At 36.5% G+C, this 16,580-nt stretch overlaps 1 protein-coding gene across 1 annotated transcript; it reads right to left on the minus strand.

Annotated features, from left to right (window-relative positions):
* Nucleotides 1-223: 223 nt before the first annotated feature.
* LOC104909945 (tubulointerstitial nephritis antigen-like) lies at nucleotides 224-16,574 on the minus strand. The gene is made up of 3 exons (XM_010707819.2): nucleotides 16,472-16,574; nucleotides 1,522-1,567; nucleotides 224-446 (listed from the first exon to the last, which is right to left on the minus strand). The coding sequence occupies exons 1-3, from the start codon at nucleotides 16,570-16,572 to the stop codon at nucleotides 336-338; spliced, it is 258 nt and encodes an 85-aa protein (XP_010706121.1). The 5' UTR covers nucleotides 16,573-16,574; the 3' UTR covers nucleotides 224-335.
* Nucleotides 16,575-16,580: the final 6 nt, after the last annotated feature.

The following is a 16,580-nucleotide window of genomic DNA, read 5'->3' on the forward strand; positions in this document are numbered from 1 at the left end:
GCACTGCTGAATCAGTCACCATTAATATAACGAAACAGCGATGAGATGTAAATAATAGGAGAGAGAACTTCCTGCTCTGTGAGACAGCAAGGTTGTCAGTAGTCTTGGAGACAACTTGCTATTTGCATAGAGGAGTGTTTGTACTGGGTGAGGCTGTACCACTCTTATGATTGCTGCAGTGCGTTCAAGTCAGGAAGGCCTAACGAACCACAGCAGAAAGAAATATAACATAAGAGATGAATTTTTTATTTCTCTAGAAAGACTTGTTGTACAACAATGGAAGAATAGATACACAAAGCACCATACAGTATAATACTTCAGGTAAAAGGCAGTGGCTATCCCAAAGTAGTTAAAATCAACTTCTCAATATCGCATTCATTTTGTCCACGTAGAATCCTAAAATAGCCATTTTCTCCCCAGTATTTTCCCCATGAATTTGCTGCAATCTAAAGAAAAACAGAGGAAAAAAAATTTAATGATATTTTAAAATGCAAAGTATGAAATTTAAAGGTAATCTCATGTGATATTTTTCTCTAATGAAAAGTTTCTCAGATTCGGTGAGAATCAAAATGCATTTTTTCCTTATGTCTACTAGTTTATTCCTTTTTATTTTGATCAAAATTTTAGTTCCAAAGCCAGAGTTAATAACAATGGACTACTATTGCTATTGGGCTGTCTAATTTATTGAAGAAGAAATTATTAGGTAATCCAAAAAGCAGCTGGAGGAAGTGGTAATTTAAACAATATTGGTAAACAATATTGGTCAAAATTCAAATTAATGTTAATCTATTCATATTAGTTTCTTAACATTAATATGTTAACATGTTAAAGAGACACAAGATATGAAAAATTGGCTTTAAATAAATAAGATTTCATTCAGGTTGTTATTGACATTTAGTTTCTAATGAATTCAGGAGGGTTTGTGTCTGAGATGTCAGTAGAACCAACAACCACAAGCCCTGCCATCAGCTATATGAATTCCAAATTACCTTCTGATAAGCACTGGAATAATGGTATGAGCTGTTAATCTCAACCAAAATGATAAAATCTGACTGACTTTAAATTGTTGAAAGGCTAAGTTTAATTTTTTGCTGACAGCTGGAAGACATTTTGCAATGCTGTTTAAATTGATAGCTTGTCTTTTCAGAATATTTTCCCAAATAATATTGACACATATTATTGAGTTTCATTTTCAGACCTCAAAAAGAAGGACATTTTTATGGGAAAAACTGAATAAGAGTTGTAGCAGAAAACACAGATATAAGTGTAAGGAGACCAGATGAAGTAGGCTTTGAAATTGAGGAAGATCATGCTGTAGTTCAAGGGTCAACAGAATAAAACCTTCCCAGAAAGGGGATAGAACTGTGCAGGAGACTTAAAGGTGAATTGAAAGCAATAACAACAACAAAAGCAGATACTAAAAGAGGTAATGAAAGAAAAAAAAGGATTTTTTTTTTTAATAATCTGTATTTTAGAAATGTTGTCTCCTTCTTTGTAACAGAGTACTAAGGACTCACTTACCCAGAACTTCTGTTTTTGTCCATTTTTGCCAGGTAATGATCCCCACCTGTTACAAGAGATGGTACAAGTGAGGTCTCTAATGCATTTGATCATATTTTGCAGCTTTAAACAAGCAACCAGAATAGAAAAGCTAATGATAGTTGTCCTAGTACCAGGGATGAAATAGCTTGACTAATTGATACCTCCACTGATGAAAATGAAAGTATTTGTCCTCCAGGCCACAAGTCAAATTGCCAACAGGGACTAGAAAAACTTCTGAGCACAAATGTGCCTTTAGTTTCTCAATGCAGTGATCTAATGTTTTCACTGACAGAATCTCTCCTCCGGAGAGCTTGCCAGCTGAACTAACCGAACTGTGTAGGAGTACTTAAATTAATGTGAACACATTTCAATTCAGCTTAAGAACCACAGAAACTTTTTTGTTAAAGATCTTATCCAACACCTTTACAAATATAGCTGGTAAACTGGGACCGGCTGCTCTCAGCTCAGATTGAATTGCTGACGAACTAATTTGGTTTTCTGCACAGTGAGGGAAATGACCTGTAAACCTGATATTTCTCTAACATCTTTCAGGACATGCTAAATGTCCTGAAACCACACAAAGCCTGTTCCCTCCTCTGAGTGACAGATGTTTTGTAGTTGTAGCTGAATTGCTCAGTGCTCTGAGATTATAAACTTCACTTTGCATAGATATTTGGTAGCAGAAGGTCCAAGGCCATCATCTGGGTGTAGTTCGATCAGTGAATGTTACATTGCATGCCTTAGGTGCATGTGCATGTTTGCACATCTACTGACTGCCTAAGGAACCCTGCTGGCTTTTTTTTATTTATAAGGTGAATACTTGTTTAGTTGCTGTTCATGGGCCATGATGCTGGTGCCTGCTAAAGGGGACAAATAAAAAGAAAACCAAAGATGTGAAAATCTATTACAGTTTTTTTTCACAGTATAAATGAATCATAAAATGTACGAACTTATCGCACCAGTATCCTCACTAGTATATGACCAAAGTCAAATAATTTGGTGCATTTATGTGCTCCAATCATTTTGAAAGGCAATTAGCAAAAATACAACAAGAAATGCTATGATGTGGATGGGGAAATCTGGAGTTTCAAGTCAACTTTGTAAAAAAACCAGCCAAAGCGGCATCAATTCCTCTGGGTTAACAGCAATAATCTGTGTGGAAAGCTGTACTTCTAATCAAAGGGGAAAACAAAAAAGCAAAAAAGACAAATTTAAAACCCCAGGTTCCAAATCTTTCAGAGTAACAGTTGATATGAAGAGACACTGAGCAGGATAAGCTCACAGTTTTTCACTGTAGTACCATGACTGTGTCTGAACTGAGAAACCAGGGATCTTTCCAGCCTCATTCGAGCCCAGGACCTCAATGTCCTTCTCCTTGACAGAGATTTCGCAGGAAAGATATCCTGCAGCATGTAACTGTCTCCTCATCTAGCCAACATGCTCTGCCTGTTGATATTTGTTCTTTCAATTTCCTTCAAATTCCACTGGTAGTATGACTGCAGGTTAGAGGTAAAATTCCACTGTGGCAAGTCATATTGCTGTTTGTTTTTCAGACACTGCCAATCATGGGTCCAATGCTATCAGGAAAGAAGTACAGAACAATTAGATTAAAATGCTCACTTTAGAAGTAAAAGCTTCGTGACTAGCATAGAGTTGAAGTCTGGATAACAGTTGTGATCCCAGCTGTAGCTACTACTCACTCAGTGGAAGAAATCATAGAAACAATGTTGGTGATAATAACCACTTATTGTAATTGTTGTGTTTAAAAAAAGGTTTCATGATGCTTTTTCTTTGTACTACCAGGAGAAAGTTTTGGGATTATTAATAACCTTTGTTATTTCTTTTCCTAATGTGCTTTCGATACAATTAGTCATACATTCGATACAACGATCATACATTTATTCATTTATATTCATTTATTTATATCAGACTGAGATTTACTTGTGGCCACTTTACTACATCAGTTACAGTTTGAAAGTCCCGTACTTACATCAGTCTTATGGATAGATGAAAATTTCATTGTATTTTATGTTCTTGTATTCCTACATTCAGTACATTATCACTCTCATTTATCAGAGTGGTATGATGACCAGCACTTGAGGTTTCTCATCTTAAATTTCTGCCACTACATTGCTTTTTAACATGTTATTTTCTAAAAAATCCCAAATTTGTTTTTATGTTTTGATAGAAATATATTGATTCTCTGAAATGTTTCTACCTAGAAGAAAACTTAGGCAATAAAATAGAAACAGGCCCTTTTTTTTATCTTTGACAATAACATAGCAATGAGTTTAATTTCCTGGATTTTATTCTATCTAATTGTATACAAAAAGCAATACTTGATATATGCTTTCTATCTTACAGTTTAGAAAGAAGAGCTGTTTATTCAGTAATTCATTCCCACATTGATTCATTTAAGTACTCTAAATAAAAATAAAATATACAATAGTGTCTCCAGTAGGTCAAGAAAAGGGACTGTTCTCCCTTACTGTAGCGGTCTGTCTAGTTTTGACTTTCACAGACAGGAAAGACATGAACAGACTGGAGCAAAATGAATAGTAACCCCCTGAGATGTTTGGATCTGGAGCACAGGATGTACAAGGAGAGGCTGAGGAAGCTGGCTCAGGAGAGGTTGCTTGGAGGAGATCTTTTTGTTGTTTCTAGTTTTACAAAATGGCAGCACAGAGAAGACAGACAGACTCTCCTGAGGTATGCACAGCCAATAGACAGAAGTTGACAGTCATGGTTTTCAGCAAGAGTAGTTGCAATTGGACATAAACAAAAGAAAGTATTTTACAACATGAGTCGCTAGTAGCATGAGAAGCTGTGGAATATCTGCCTTCAGATACACTTCAAAATTTTGGGACTTAGAAGCCCCAAGAACATGAATGAAGTCTGAAACTGGTTCTTTGAGCTGGGGGTTTGGACTGAATGACATTCAGACATCCTTTCTAGCCTAAACTACTTAATGTTGGACCTGCTAATCCGCCATTCCATGAAGTCATTTTGTATTCTGTATATAGCTCTTGTGTAACAGTTGTATAGCACAGTAGGCTAATAGGCTGTGATGAGGCAGGTAATTTTGTCAGTTTTTTAACAGCTGTGGTTAAAGAACAGATGATAATGTTGGTTCATTGTTTACTGTTCAAAACCAGTCTTGAAGTTAGTGCATGAGCAGGAGCAGGACTTAGCAGGAAAGGCAAAACAGACTGACAGCTCCACAGATGCTCATCTGTAATGGCAGCAAATGCAGCATGGAGTTCCAGGCCCTTTTGAGAAAGCCTTTCCTAAATCTTGGCATGGTTGGTTCAGGCTCATTCTATAGGCTTGCTCAGATTCACCAGTTCTCATTTCTCCCAGGCTAATGTGCTTCTCTCCATCTGAAAACCACTGAGCTGTAATGTAAACAGCTGTTGTTTTGTGAAATACGCTAGATATATACTGCTCAGTGTTGCAGCTATTTTTGGTTCCGTGCCAGTTTGATTTGACATCTTGCCTCTGGGAATGCATGTCAGCTCCAGCTAAGAGCATTTCTGGAGACTTTCTGGCTCATTCATATTTGTATAGCCTTTAAAGAGGAAGCTATTATTTCCAAAAACACCTAAGTGAAAGCTATTTCTGCTGTAGTACCTTTAGAAAAGGAGGAAATATTTTCTAAAATAGATTTCTCAACTTTCTAAATGAGTCTTCCCAACAGAAATATTTCATTTAATCTTTTAAATTTCTTGTTTTCTGTTTTCCTGCCTATAAAGTCACGCTTGGGTAGTTTTCCTAATTTCAGTCTTACTAATGAAATAAATTCATTGCATATTTTATCCCTTGGTTCTACCTATCAAACCTTATGGCAAGCAAGCACAACTTCCACTGTAAGTTTAATTTAAGTTTAGTTTCCTCAGAGAAAAAGAATCCCTAAGTATCCTTTCTGCTGCAAATCAAGTGTCTGAGGATGAATTTCCTGAGTCATAAAGATTCATGATATAAATGAATAATAAATTCAGCTTAATTTTAGCTGCTCTTTTACCTGCTGCTGTAAGTACCGCTGCTTGAAGTATGAACAAAAACTAGCAGACACATTTGTTAAAAAGTAACACAAAATATTCAGTAATCTGAAAAAAAAAGCCAGAGGAAATGTGAAACTTGTAAAACTCACAGCCATCCACTGGAATGAATAGAAATTGGATAGTATGTTATTTCAAAAATTCAGAAATCAATCATGTTTCAGTAGTGTTTACGTTCTATGCGTTTTCATAATTAGACTGAAGTCTGTGTCTTTTACTGTACCTGGGTCATCACTGAGATGTGACTACTTTATTTCTTTTATATTTTTAAACATACACTAGTTACAAAGGTTTACCTGCCTAAATGCAGGTATCTAGGGTCTCTTGAGATGCCTTTGGATGCCTGAAACATCCTCATGGCAGATGTGACATAGGAGCTACAAGAAATCTGTATCCTTTCATAAATGTAACCAGACAGCAACTTCTTTCCACTGCTACTAGCACCAAATACCCCTGAGGATACTAACATAACCACAAGCAGGTGGAGCTGAGTTGCCCTCCAGGCTCCATTGCCTATGTTGACTAGATCATTATCTCTAAGTTGACAATTTGGAAATCTAGCATAACATGTCTACCATCAGAAACATAACTTGGAATTCCTCAAATCATCAAAACGGATTTATTTTTTAAATAAAGATATTCATCCACTGTTTGGAGAAGCTGACTATCAGCTATCACATTTGTAGTATAAAATTTCAGAATAAATGAAGAGGATCCTGTAGATCTTAAAATTAGCAGGTTATAAAAAAAAAAAATAAAGGGGAGGTAAAATTATCTTAGTAAACAACACAGCAATTATAACATATATCAGTTTCTCACAACACAGCAAGAATCATAGATAATACAGTTTGGTTGAAGAAAATTTAACCAGAAATGTATTGTGCTAAAAATTGTTAAACCAATTTAGGCTGTATTTTATGTTCTCTCGTTGCTTAGAGTATGAGCTGATTGAGAGACCAAGAACAGTCTGGAAAGGAAAATGACACTATCTAATTTTTATTGTATAAGAGCTGTGCCTTAGAGTTTTAAGCATGGAAGTGAACCCCTTTGTGCTGGGCACAGTACGTGAAAAAATTCAGTACAAGAATAAATCCTGTTGCTATTATCTTCTTTCTGAAAGTAATCTTTAAAGAAAGAAAAGAAATAGGAATCTATTCAAGAGTCTGAGAGGTATCCATATTTTGACTAGAAGTCCAAGTAAGTGGGAATTAATGAATGCTAGTCATTTATTTATTAAAATTATGACACTTGTTAGAGAGGTTCACTAATATAATTTCTCTAGTAGAGTCTATATTATACCTCCTATTACAGGTTGCTATTTTCTGACAGCTTATTCCTGAAATCCTGTAGTTCTTTCAAAAAAGTCATTTTTCCTAAAGAAGGCTTTTGCAAACTCTATGCTCATTGCTAATGAAATCCTGACCCTCCTGAATGATCAGGTACTTCCCAGTACCTCCTGGGAAGCCTAGACCTTGGATGTTGAAGGGAAAATGATGTCACAGTGAGGAGTAAATTAAACATGGAATCTGCTTTAGTTACGTTAACTACATTAGAAAGGAAATGTAAGAAGCTGGGACTAAATATAGGCAAGGTCATGCATGTTTTCAGTGAAGAGCTATACAGCGTGTGACTGGAGTCCTACATTAAATCTGAGAAGTCCCTGCTAGGAATAAGAAAAAGCAGTAAATGATTTTTGTGTGAGGAACGGAAAAAGAAAAATAAAAATGCACAGAGACTAACAACCTAGAACTCAAACTCCCTGCAGAGAGAGAAAATTCAGTATCAGATATTAGTATTTAGATAGAATTGTGGGAGAAAGTCAAGGAAATAAAACACCAAGAAAAAAAATATCCTGCTAATAAAGTAATGTAAATACCAGAGGAATAGTTCCCAAGGGGAGATGACAGAGACTTTTAAAAGTAACTTAACATATTTGTGGACAACATCAATTAGAGAAAAATATTACATTTTCTGGAAGATGACCAAAATAATCTAATAGCACTTTTTTTTCCTCTCTTGTTCATGTGATTATTTTAGCTGACATTTACTCTAAATTAACAACGTGTTAAATGTGAACAGATGTTGGACCTCGTTACCCACAAAGACAAGGAATCTATTAGACTTATTTTTAACAAAGCTTTAGACCACTGATGTCCAATCCTTCAGTATTTTTTGGAAAAGCTTTCAATATAGTCCTCTCCAAAGTTTCCATTTCTTTTAAGAACAAGAAGGTATTTCAAGGAGTCATAAAGGAGAAGGTCTGAATGTTACACAAAATTACACAGTAATGAAGTTCTATGTGACAAAACTATTCTCCAAGAAATATACTTTTTAGTTTTTCCAAACAAAACCTTTACGATCTTCAATGAAAAATAGCCTTGAATAAAAAGAAATAATTTAACCAAATTGCATTCAGCCTTCTTCAGGAGAAAAAATATTTCAGATTATTCAGGGGAAACCAATTCCAACTTGTCGTGCAAACATAATTTATGCATTCTTTTTAGACAAAAGGATGAGCACATCTAAAATGAAGTAAGGCCTTAAGAGTAAAGGAAAATGAGACAAGTCTCTCAAGCTATGAATTCATGCAGTTGATTAGAGTAGAGGTCAATGTTTTGCATTAACCAAAGAGTTAAACTCTTTATGGAAGACAGATGCTCTAGGAACTGGCATCCTGCATCATCTTTCTAACTTCCCACATCCAGCAACATATATCCAGAACAGACGCTTCTGACACATAGACAGAGCCTATCTCAAGTCAAAAATACACAAAAAACAAAATGCTATTTTCAATCACTACTTTCATTCTTTTTCAACCAGCTTTAACTCACACTTGCAGTTCACCAGTTACACAGTTTGTAGACTGAATTTTGGATTCATTGAAGTCAATGGCAAAGCCTACTATTTTCTAGAATAAAGTCAAGATTTATCTCTGTTGCTGCTGTTGTTTTTTTTGGTTGGCTTTTTTTTTTTTTTTTGGTTGCTGTTCGTTTGTTTTATTCTTTACAGTGTCTCCTCTCTGTCATTATAGAATGTTCGTGCATTGGAAATCAGATCATTCAATAATTCTTTGACTAAAAGGAAGCACAGATAGAAGTCTTTAAAAACAATATACAGAGGAAACTCACATTACAGAGTTCTGAGGGAATTGGCTGACTTAGTCACCAAGTCACTTTCAATGATATTTGAAAAGTCATGGCAGTCAGACAAAGCCCTGTTGACTGGAAAAATGGCAGTATAACACTCATTTTCAAGAAGGATAGAAAGGATGACCTAGGGAACTACTGACCTGTTAGCCTCACTTCAGTGCCAAGCAATATCATGTATAAGATCCTCCTGGAAGTTATGTTAAGGCCTATGGAAGAAAGGGAGGAGATATGGGATAACCAGCATAGTTTCACCAAGAGTGAGTCCTGCCTGACCAAACTTGTCACTTTTTATGATGGTGTAACTGCATTAGCAGACAAGGGAGGAGAGACCTGGTGTCATCTATCTGGATTTCAATAAGGCCTCTGGCATGGTCTCTCATAAAATCCTTCTCTTCAGATTGGAAAGATATGGATTTAATGGGTGAGCAGTTTGATAGATGAGGAACTGGTTGCAAGATTGTACCCAGAGAGTGGTGGTCAGTGGCACAACGTCTGGATGGAGATTGGTGACAAGTGGTGTCCTCCAGGAGTCAATGCTCTGATATTCTTTAATATCTTCGTCAGTGACATCGACAGTGGGAGTACACTGTCAGCAAGTTTGCAGATGACACCAAGCTGTATGGTGCAGCTGACACGCTTGAGGGACAGGATGTCATACAGAGAGACCTAGACAGGCTCGAACAATAGGCCCAGGAGAACCTCACAAGGTTCAACAACCTGGGTTGTGGCAACCCTTGTTGTGAGTGCAAAATGAGGGATGTAAGGATAGAACGCAGACCTCCCAAAAATGACTGGAAGGTACTGATGGATGGCAAGCTGGACATGAGCCAGCAGTGTGCTCTTTCAGCCCAGAAAGCCAACCGTACCCTGAGCTGCATCCAAAGAAGCATGGCCAGAAGGCCAGAAGGTGATACTTCCAATCTACTCTGCACTGGTGAGGCCTCACCTGGAGTGCTGTGTCCAGATGTGGAGTCCTCAGCATAGGAGAGACATGGACCTGTAGGAGCACATCCAGTGTAGGGCCACACAAGTTGTCCAAAGGATGGAACACCTCTTTTATGAGAGCAGGCTGAGAGAGCTGGGGCTGTTTAGTCCGGAGAAGAGAAGGCACTGCAGAGAACTGAGTGTGGACTTGAAATATTTGAAAGGGGGCTATAGGAAGGAAGGTGATAGCCATTATCAGGGCCTGTGGTGGTAGGACAAGGGGAAATGGTTTCAAATTCAAAGAGGGTAGATTTAGACTGGACATAAGAAATAAGCATTTTACAATAAAAGTGATAAGGCCTGGAAACAGGTTGTCCAGAGAGATGGTAGAAGCATCGACCTTGGACACATTCAAGGTCAGGCTGGATGGGGCTCTGAGCAACCTGATCTAGCTGTAGGTATCCCTGGTCATTGCAGAGGAGTTGGACTAGATGACCTTTAAAGGTCCCTTCTATCTCAAACATTTCTATGATTCTATGAACACTGTACATATTCTGTTTGTAAGGTTATAGACTTTACTCATATTTTGTTTTGTTGCTTTTTCCTTATTTTCTTCTTTTTTTTCCCCAGATATTTTCATTTCTGATAGTTTCTGCATTCACAAAGATCTTCGGATCAAATGGGGCAACTAGAAAACCATTTATAACTTCCAATGCAATATAAATCATGTAATTTCTGAAGTTATATATGTAAATAAATATCTCTGGCCCTTTCTATCACTGAAAAAATTATTCATGATCAAACATGACTTCATGTAGTCCAAATTCATCACATCCAATTTATGGGAAATGAAGTATTTAAATTAGGAAAAAAGACACTATCCTGTCAAGACAGAGGTAAAACTTTTGAAGATATATCCTACCCAAGTGCTGAACACAGACAATGCTAATAAAATAGACTAATTTTTCTCCCTAATACTACACCTTCTATCTAGGCATTGCTATTTTAGTGTCATCATTTTGATCAAAAAGTAACCTATGAAATTTCTTGAACAAAAAGACTGCCTTCCCATAGACTAGACCTACAGAGCAGAAGGATACAAAGATTACTCAGTCCCTCTAATCTATTTTAATACAAAAGTTTTTCTTTCATAAGATTCTCACAGTACATTCTTCTACAGATAAAAAGACAGTGGGCCACAAATACATGCAGTCTGAAACTTTTCATCTAACTGTCCTCCTTGGCCTTGGTCATATAACTGCCACAATACTAACAGACACAATAAAAAGATTCACTGACTAGTGTTCTCTGCCAGAAAAAGCTTTTCAGAAAAGGATTACTGGAACTCAAAACTATGATTTTACACAGACTTCTTAGAACAAGAGATAAGTGAAATTATCGGCATGTCAGTAGTTAAATTATTCTGAAAATACTACCTTAACTAATTATATGGGAGAAAATCTCTTGGATTTAACTGCATAAATCTCCAAACAAAGTTTATCTTTTCCTGATGATCTTGTAATATATTTTTCTTTGCTGTAAAATATTTTTGAGTGTTGTTTATTTTTAAAACTGTAATGTATTATGTCAATTGTCTGAAATGAAAAGAAAGAAATGAAAGGTAATGAACTTATTTACTATGAAAGAAAGAGGGAACTCAAGGTTTCTTTAGCTAAAAAGAAAATGTGGCTATTGATGGCCTAAAAAGATGCTTCTTTGTTGTCAATGATAATCTGGTATGGAGTGAGGACAAGTGATAAAGAAAATTGAGAGAAAAAATATATCTGCAAGGTCAAAAACAAAGGTGTCACTAACTGTAGTCACAGGCATCTCTTTTAAACCTCTGGAATTTGCACTGGTGAGTCATTTAAACATGTATTAGAGACCTGTTGCGCTGCCTGAATGTCTCCTCAACACTAAAACACAAGTTTTTGCTTCACGTATCAATTTTAGAGTGACTGTGCTAAAAAACAATGAATTCAGCTCATGCTTATTCAGGGTGTAGAGGTTTCAATTTCATTTATTTTCCAGCACTACTGAATTTAAATCTTCCAGTGGATAAAAATAGAAGGGACACCTCTCAGTGTCCTCTTAATGAAGTTCTTTTCCATTCTAAGCATCTTCTAAATATCTGAAAACCTATACTGGTCATGAATCAATACCTAAAGCTTTTAATAAAACTATACTTGTTCCATACAAGCTTTAAAGTGACAGTAAGTATATCTGATTGCAGGGAAAGACTTGGGCTTTTTGAAACCCTTCTGAATTTTTCATTCTCAAGGGAGAAGCAGATACGGTTCTTTGAATGGAAATACACATCAGATATTGTAGCCTATCACGAATGTTGAACTGATAAAGATGAATAAGGCTGAGAGAGAATCTGTCTGAACAGGTTGCAAACATTAGTGACAGATTTTTACTTGGTTATACCTGACTTTGAAGAAAGATATATTTGACTAAAACAGAGCTGCTTAAGCCAACATTCTTCCTCCAAAGTTAATAGATTTTGCCTCCTAACACCATATCCAAATCTGCTTCACTGTTTTCTTTTTCTACAAACACCCATTTCTCTTCTTTTTCTCAGTGAGATTTAGAAAGTCAGAGATGCAAAATAATAATAATAATAATAATAATAATAATAATAATAATAATAATAATAAGTGCACCAGTTTTATAAAGAATATGCTATAGACTGGACTTGAAATGTTTGTTTGGCAACTCGACTCTAACTCAAAAGTAGAGATCTGGGAGGCAAATCTGCTACCAAATTCATCTTGATGTGAATTAAGTCCATTTTTATTAAGACATCTTGAGATAACTGTACAGTTTCACATATCATTAGTCACTGATCCTAGTAATTTCAATCATTACTGTATTTAAAATGTGAGTGCAGAAGAAAATGTGAAAATTCCCAAATTCTGAACATTAGCTCTTTGTAGTTCTGTTGTGCCTTTTCAGGTAGTTTTCATTCTGGTGCGATTTTGAGTTGAAATTTAATGCGTATATACACATAAATCCATATACCTGTGTGTGGACATAGACACAAGCAAGCATATGACATTTTGAGGATATTATCTTACAATAAACATTATGGACCACTGGTCAGTGAGTTTGTTGCACAAGCTGGCGTTACTTTATAACGTTTTTAAAGTGGGATTCATCTAGTCTATCTTAGGCATTTTAATGTTAGCTCTGCAAGTCTGACATTATCCCCACGGGTACCTTTATAGTCAACAAACGGAAGTTAGAAAAAACAGCAATTAAATGCACTTAAGCACAGATAGAAAGAGCAGCACAACAGCCGTGGATAATAAAGAAAACCATGACTGCCTAGCAGAGACGTAACTTCTAAATTCTATGCATCGAAACTTAAATGTTATGAATTCCAGTCTCCATTACTCATTTTTTCTACTTACCTCACTGACTCTGCAGACAAGACACAGAAACTACTTGAGACATACTTTCTCTGTCAGCATGTCAGTCCTGACTTCAGTCCATTGGAAACCTATTTCACTGTCCACAGAGACCATCTTTACATTCAAACCATCTGCAACCTGCAACACCCTCTGCCTGGCTGCTCCATAATTTTCTTTCTTGTTTCCACACAGTTCTTTTCCCATGCTCTCCTTGAGCCTGAGGTCATACACTACATCACTGGAGATAGATTTTTTTTTAGACTCAGAGCTGGTTTTATGAAGTAGAAACCTCAAAATGATAGAAAATGGTTAGCAGTTTCAACTTGCATAATTCAGTCAGTGTATTCAGTTAGACATTTATATGAGCCTACTGTTTCTGTTAAAAATGATTTCACTGAAATTTATATCTATTTTATAACACTCTGTAGCCTTATATATGGTTGCAAGCGTGAGCAGCTTATGGCACTTTCAAAAGTGTTTTTGAGAGATTGCATGTATCAGTTCATTATGGTTGTCCATTACTAAAACTGCCTTTTACAAACATTAACTCATTTTTAGGAGTTATAAATTTAAAAATCAGATTACAATAAATATCAGCCTGCATAAAACTGCATATTTTTACCCTATGTCATCATGTCTCTGCCCCTTTTTCTCTCAAAAAAATTCTGTGATACAGAATGAAAATAATCATCACAACTTTTATTTCCAGTTCAGCATTCATGAGATTCTCATGAGCTTCTTTTTCCATGTAAAAGATTTTGCATTATCTTTTGCTCAAAACCAACAATAAAAAATATGCACACAAAACAAACAAACAAGAACAGAACAAGCTGTTGTAGATTGCAGAGAGTTTGTGTCTGGGCTATACATTTTACATTCAAATTATTTCAAAGTGTTGAATGATACGAAAAAGTATCACATTGTGACATGAATCACATTTAATCACTGGATTCTTTATTGCTAGTAAAATGGTGCCCAGAGAGGTGGTAGAATCACCATCCCTGTAGGCACTTAAGGCCAGGCTGGATGGGGCTCTGAGTGATCCGATTAAGCTGCAGGTGTCCCTGTTTATTACAGGGGAGTTAGAATCATAGAATTATAGAATCATCAAGGTTGGAAAAGACCTCTAAGATCATCCAGTCCAACCACCTACCTACCACCAATATTTCCTGCAAAACCATGTCCCACAGTACAACATCTAAAAGTTTCTTGAACAACTCCAGGGTCAGTGATTCCACCACCTCCCTGGGCAGCCTATTCCAGTATTTTCCAATGTTCAACCTGAACCTCCCCTGGTGCAACTTGAGGCCATTGCAGCTGCTCCTTCTATTGGTTTATGGGAGAAGAGGCTGACCCCCACCTCACTGCAACCTCCATTCATATTTTTGCAGAGAGCAATAAGGTCTCCCCTGTGTATCCTCTTATCCAGACTAAATAATCCCCGCTCTCTCAGCTGCTCCTAATAAGGCTTGTGATCCAGACCTCCTTCAGTTGGACCAGATGACCTTCAAATGTCCTTTCCAACTTAAACAATCCTCTGATTCTATGATAAGTTTAAGCACACCAGGTCTTGGGCTCAAACAACCTTCAACTTGTCAAAATTGGATCCAATTTTACAGTTAAACACCTCTGCAAATATCTCATGTGGCATAGTCCCAACAGTCAGAACACTTATACATTAGATGGTGGAAAAAAGGGACATTCTTTAAGGTTTTGGATCCATTAGATAGTTCAGCAATCTTCAACAAAAATTAGGAAGTAAATGCATTTCCCACATATTAAACTCCTAATCAGTTTGATGTTTCTTTGCCTTCTTTTTCTTCTTTTTCATCCACTTTTTTTCTCATGTCCTTTGTCATATTAAAACACTTTCTTCCTACTCAGTGTTTTGCACAGACTGGTCCATACAATCCTCTGAGGCTACTGCAAGTCTAAGTCAAGATGTCCTGTTTTTTGCTTATAAATGTCTCCTTGCCCAAGTGTTTCTTTTTCTGTGCACATCCTATTGGTTATCATTTAAATCAGCAGCTACTTCAGCACATTAATAGTCCTCATCCCTTGCTCCTCAGCCATCATGTTGTTCCCCTGTGCAATTCTGGTCTAATCACTTTTTACTGTGATGAGATTCACCAGACTAGACAACATATTCTTATTTGAGGGAATAGTTATTAGCACCTTACACTTGTGCCAAACATAGGAATCCCAACATCTGCACTTACAGCCCCATAGAGGCTCATCCCTGAAGTTCCAATTTTCCTGTTTAATTTTATCAATTTCTTTTTCAGATATACTTTAAATACAATACATATATATATATGCCAAACAAACAGGCTTTCCTTCATAAACATATTTTCCTAATGCAGTCTGTTTTCTAAGGTCTCTGCCAGTTTTTCATAGCTTCGCAATGCTCACTTCAGGAGCTTGTCCTCTATTACTCTTTGAGTCAGGACTTTTTGCAACTCTATAGGCTGAAGACTGATCCTGCTTAAGTCTGCTGCTTCTGTTTGCTTCTGTACCACTAGCACACTCTTGTAATTTCTAGTCAGCAGTTTCCACAACCATTATAATTTCCATATCCTTTGCAAGGATATCTATATCACAAATACAATAGGCAATTTATTTTGCTACACTTTCTTCTTGAAGAATTGTATTGGAGATACTCTCAGCAATCGTTCTTGAACAGGACTGAATCATTATTTATTTGATATTCTACATCACCTACAAAATATTTGTTTGAGACTTATCTTCAGCCATTTGTCTGTTTAACTATTCCTTCAGTGATTTATTAAGTGCAACCTTGCATATTCCTTCCATATCAGAGGAAGAAGCACTATGATGCATTCCATAACTCAAGTTCATGCATTGTTAGACGCTTGTCCTCTGTTGGCACTGTTCATCTTTTGAGGGGAAATCAACTGATGTATTATTCATATTCTTCTGCAACAGTTTCAGACTGGGTGTGTACTTCTTACGCACCCCAGATAAAACCAACAGCACCCCTGCAGCAGCTGATTTCTTTATAGGGTGTGGAGAGCCCAGACTGCTGTGTAAATACAACTGTGCTGGCTAGTTAGGAGGCCACTGGCAATGTTTACATTTCAGCTTGGATTCTGCTTGGTAACTTGTTCATTTCAGTTCTGCCATAACATCTATCTTTGAAGTCTTAGAACATATGTCAGAGTGGATTAAAAGGCTGTGGGACTACAGCTCTTTCCAGTGACTTCTAAAATTCTCAGATATACAAAAATGAAACAAACAGAATCTTTCACTGGGAGGTAACAGTGCTACATCTCTGACAACAAAACCATTAGGTTCCAAACTGAGCAGTAATATTTCCTTGCATTCATGACTAGCATGGAAAAAAGAGTAAAAGAATACTCACCCAAGGAGTTTCACTGAGTGTGTTTTCCATTTGGATCCTGCTTTGTAGGAGTGTCTATAGATTCCTTCTTTGTAAAGGAAAAAATCTTCATAGACTTTCATTATAGCTA

The sequence above is a fragment of the Meleagris gallopavo genome, chromosome 2 (assembly GCF_000146605.3).
Source record: "Meleagris gallopavo isolate NT-WF06-2002-E0010 breed Aviagen turkey brand Nicholas breeding stock chromosome 2, Turkey_5.1, whole genome shotgun sequence".
Taxonomy (NCBI): domain Eukaryota; kingdom Metazoa; phylum Chordata; class Aves; order Galliformes; family Phasianidae; genus Meleagris; species Meleagris gallopavo.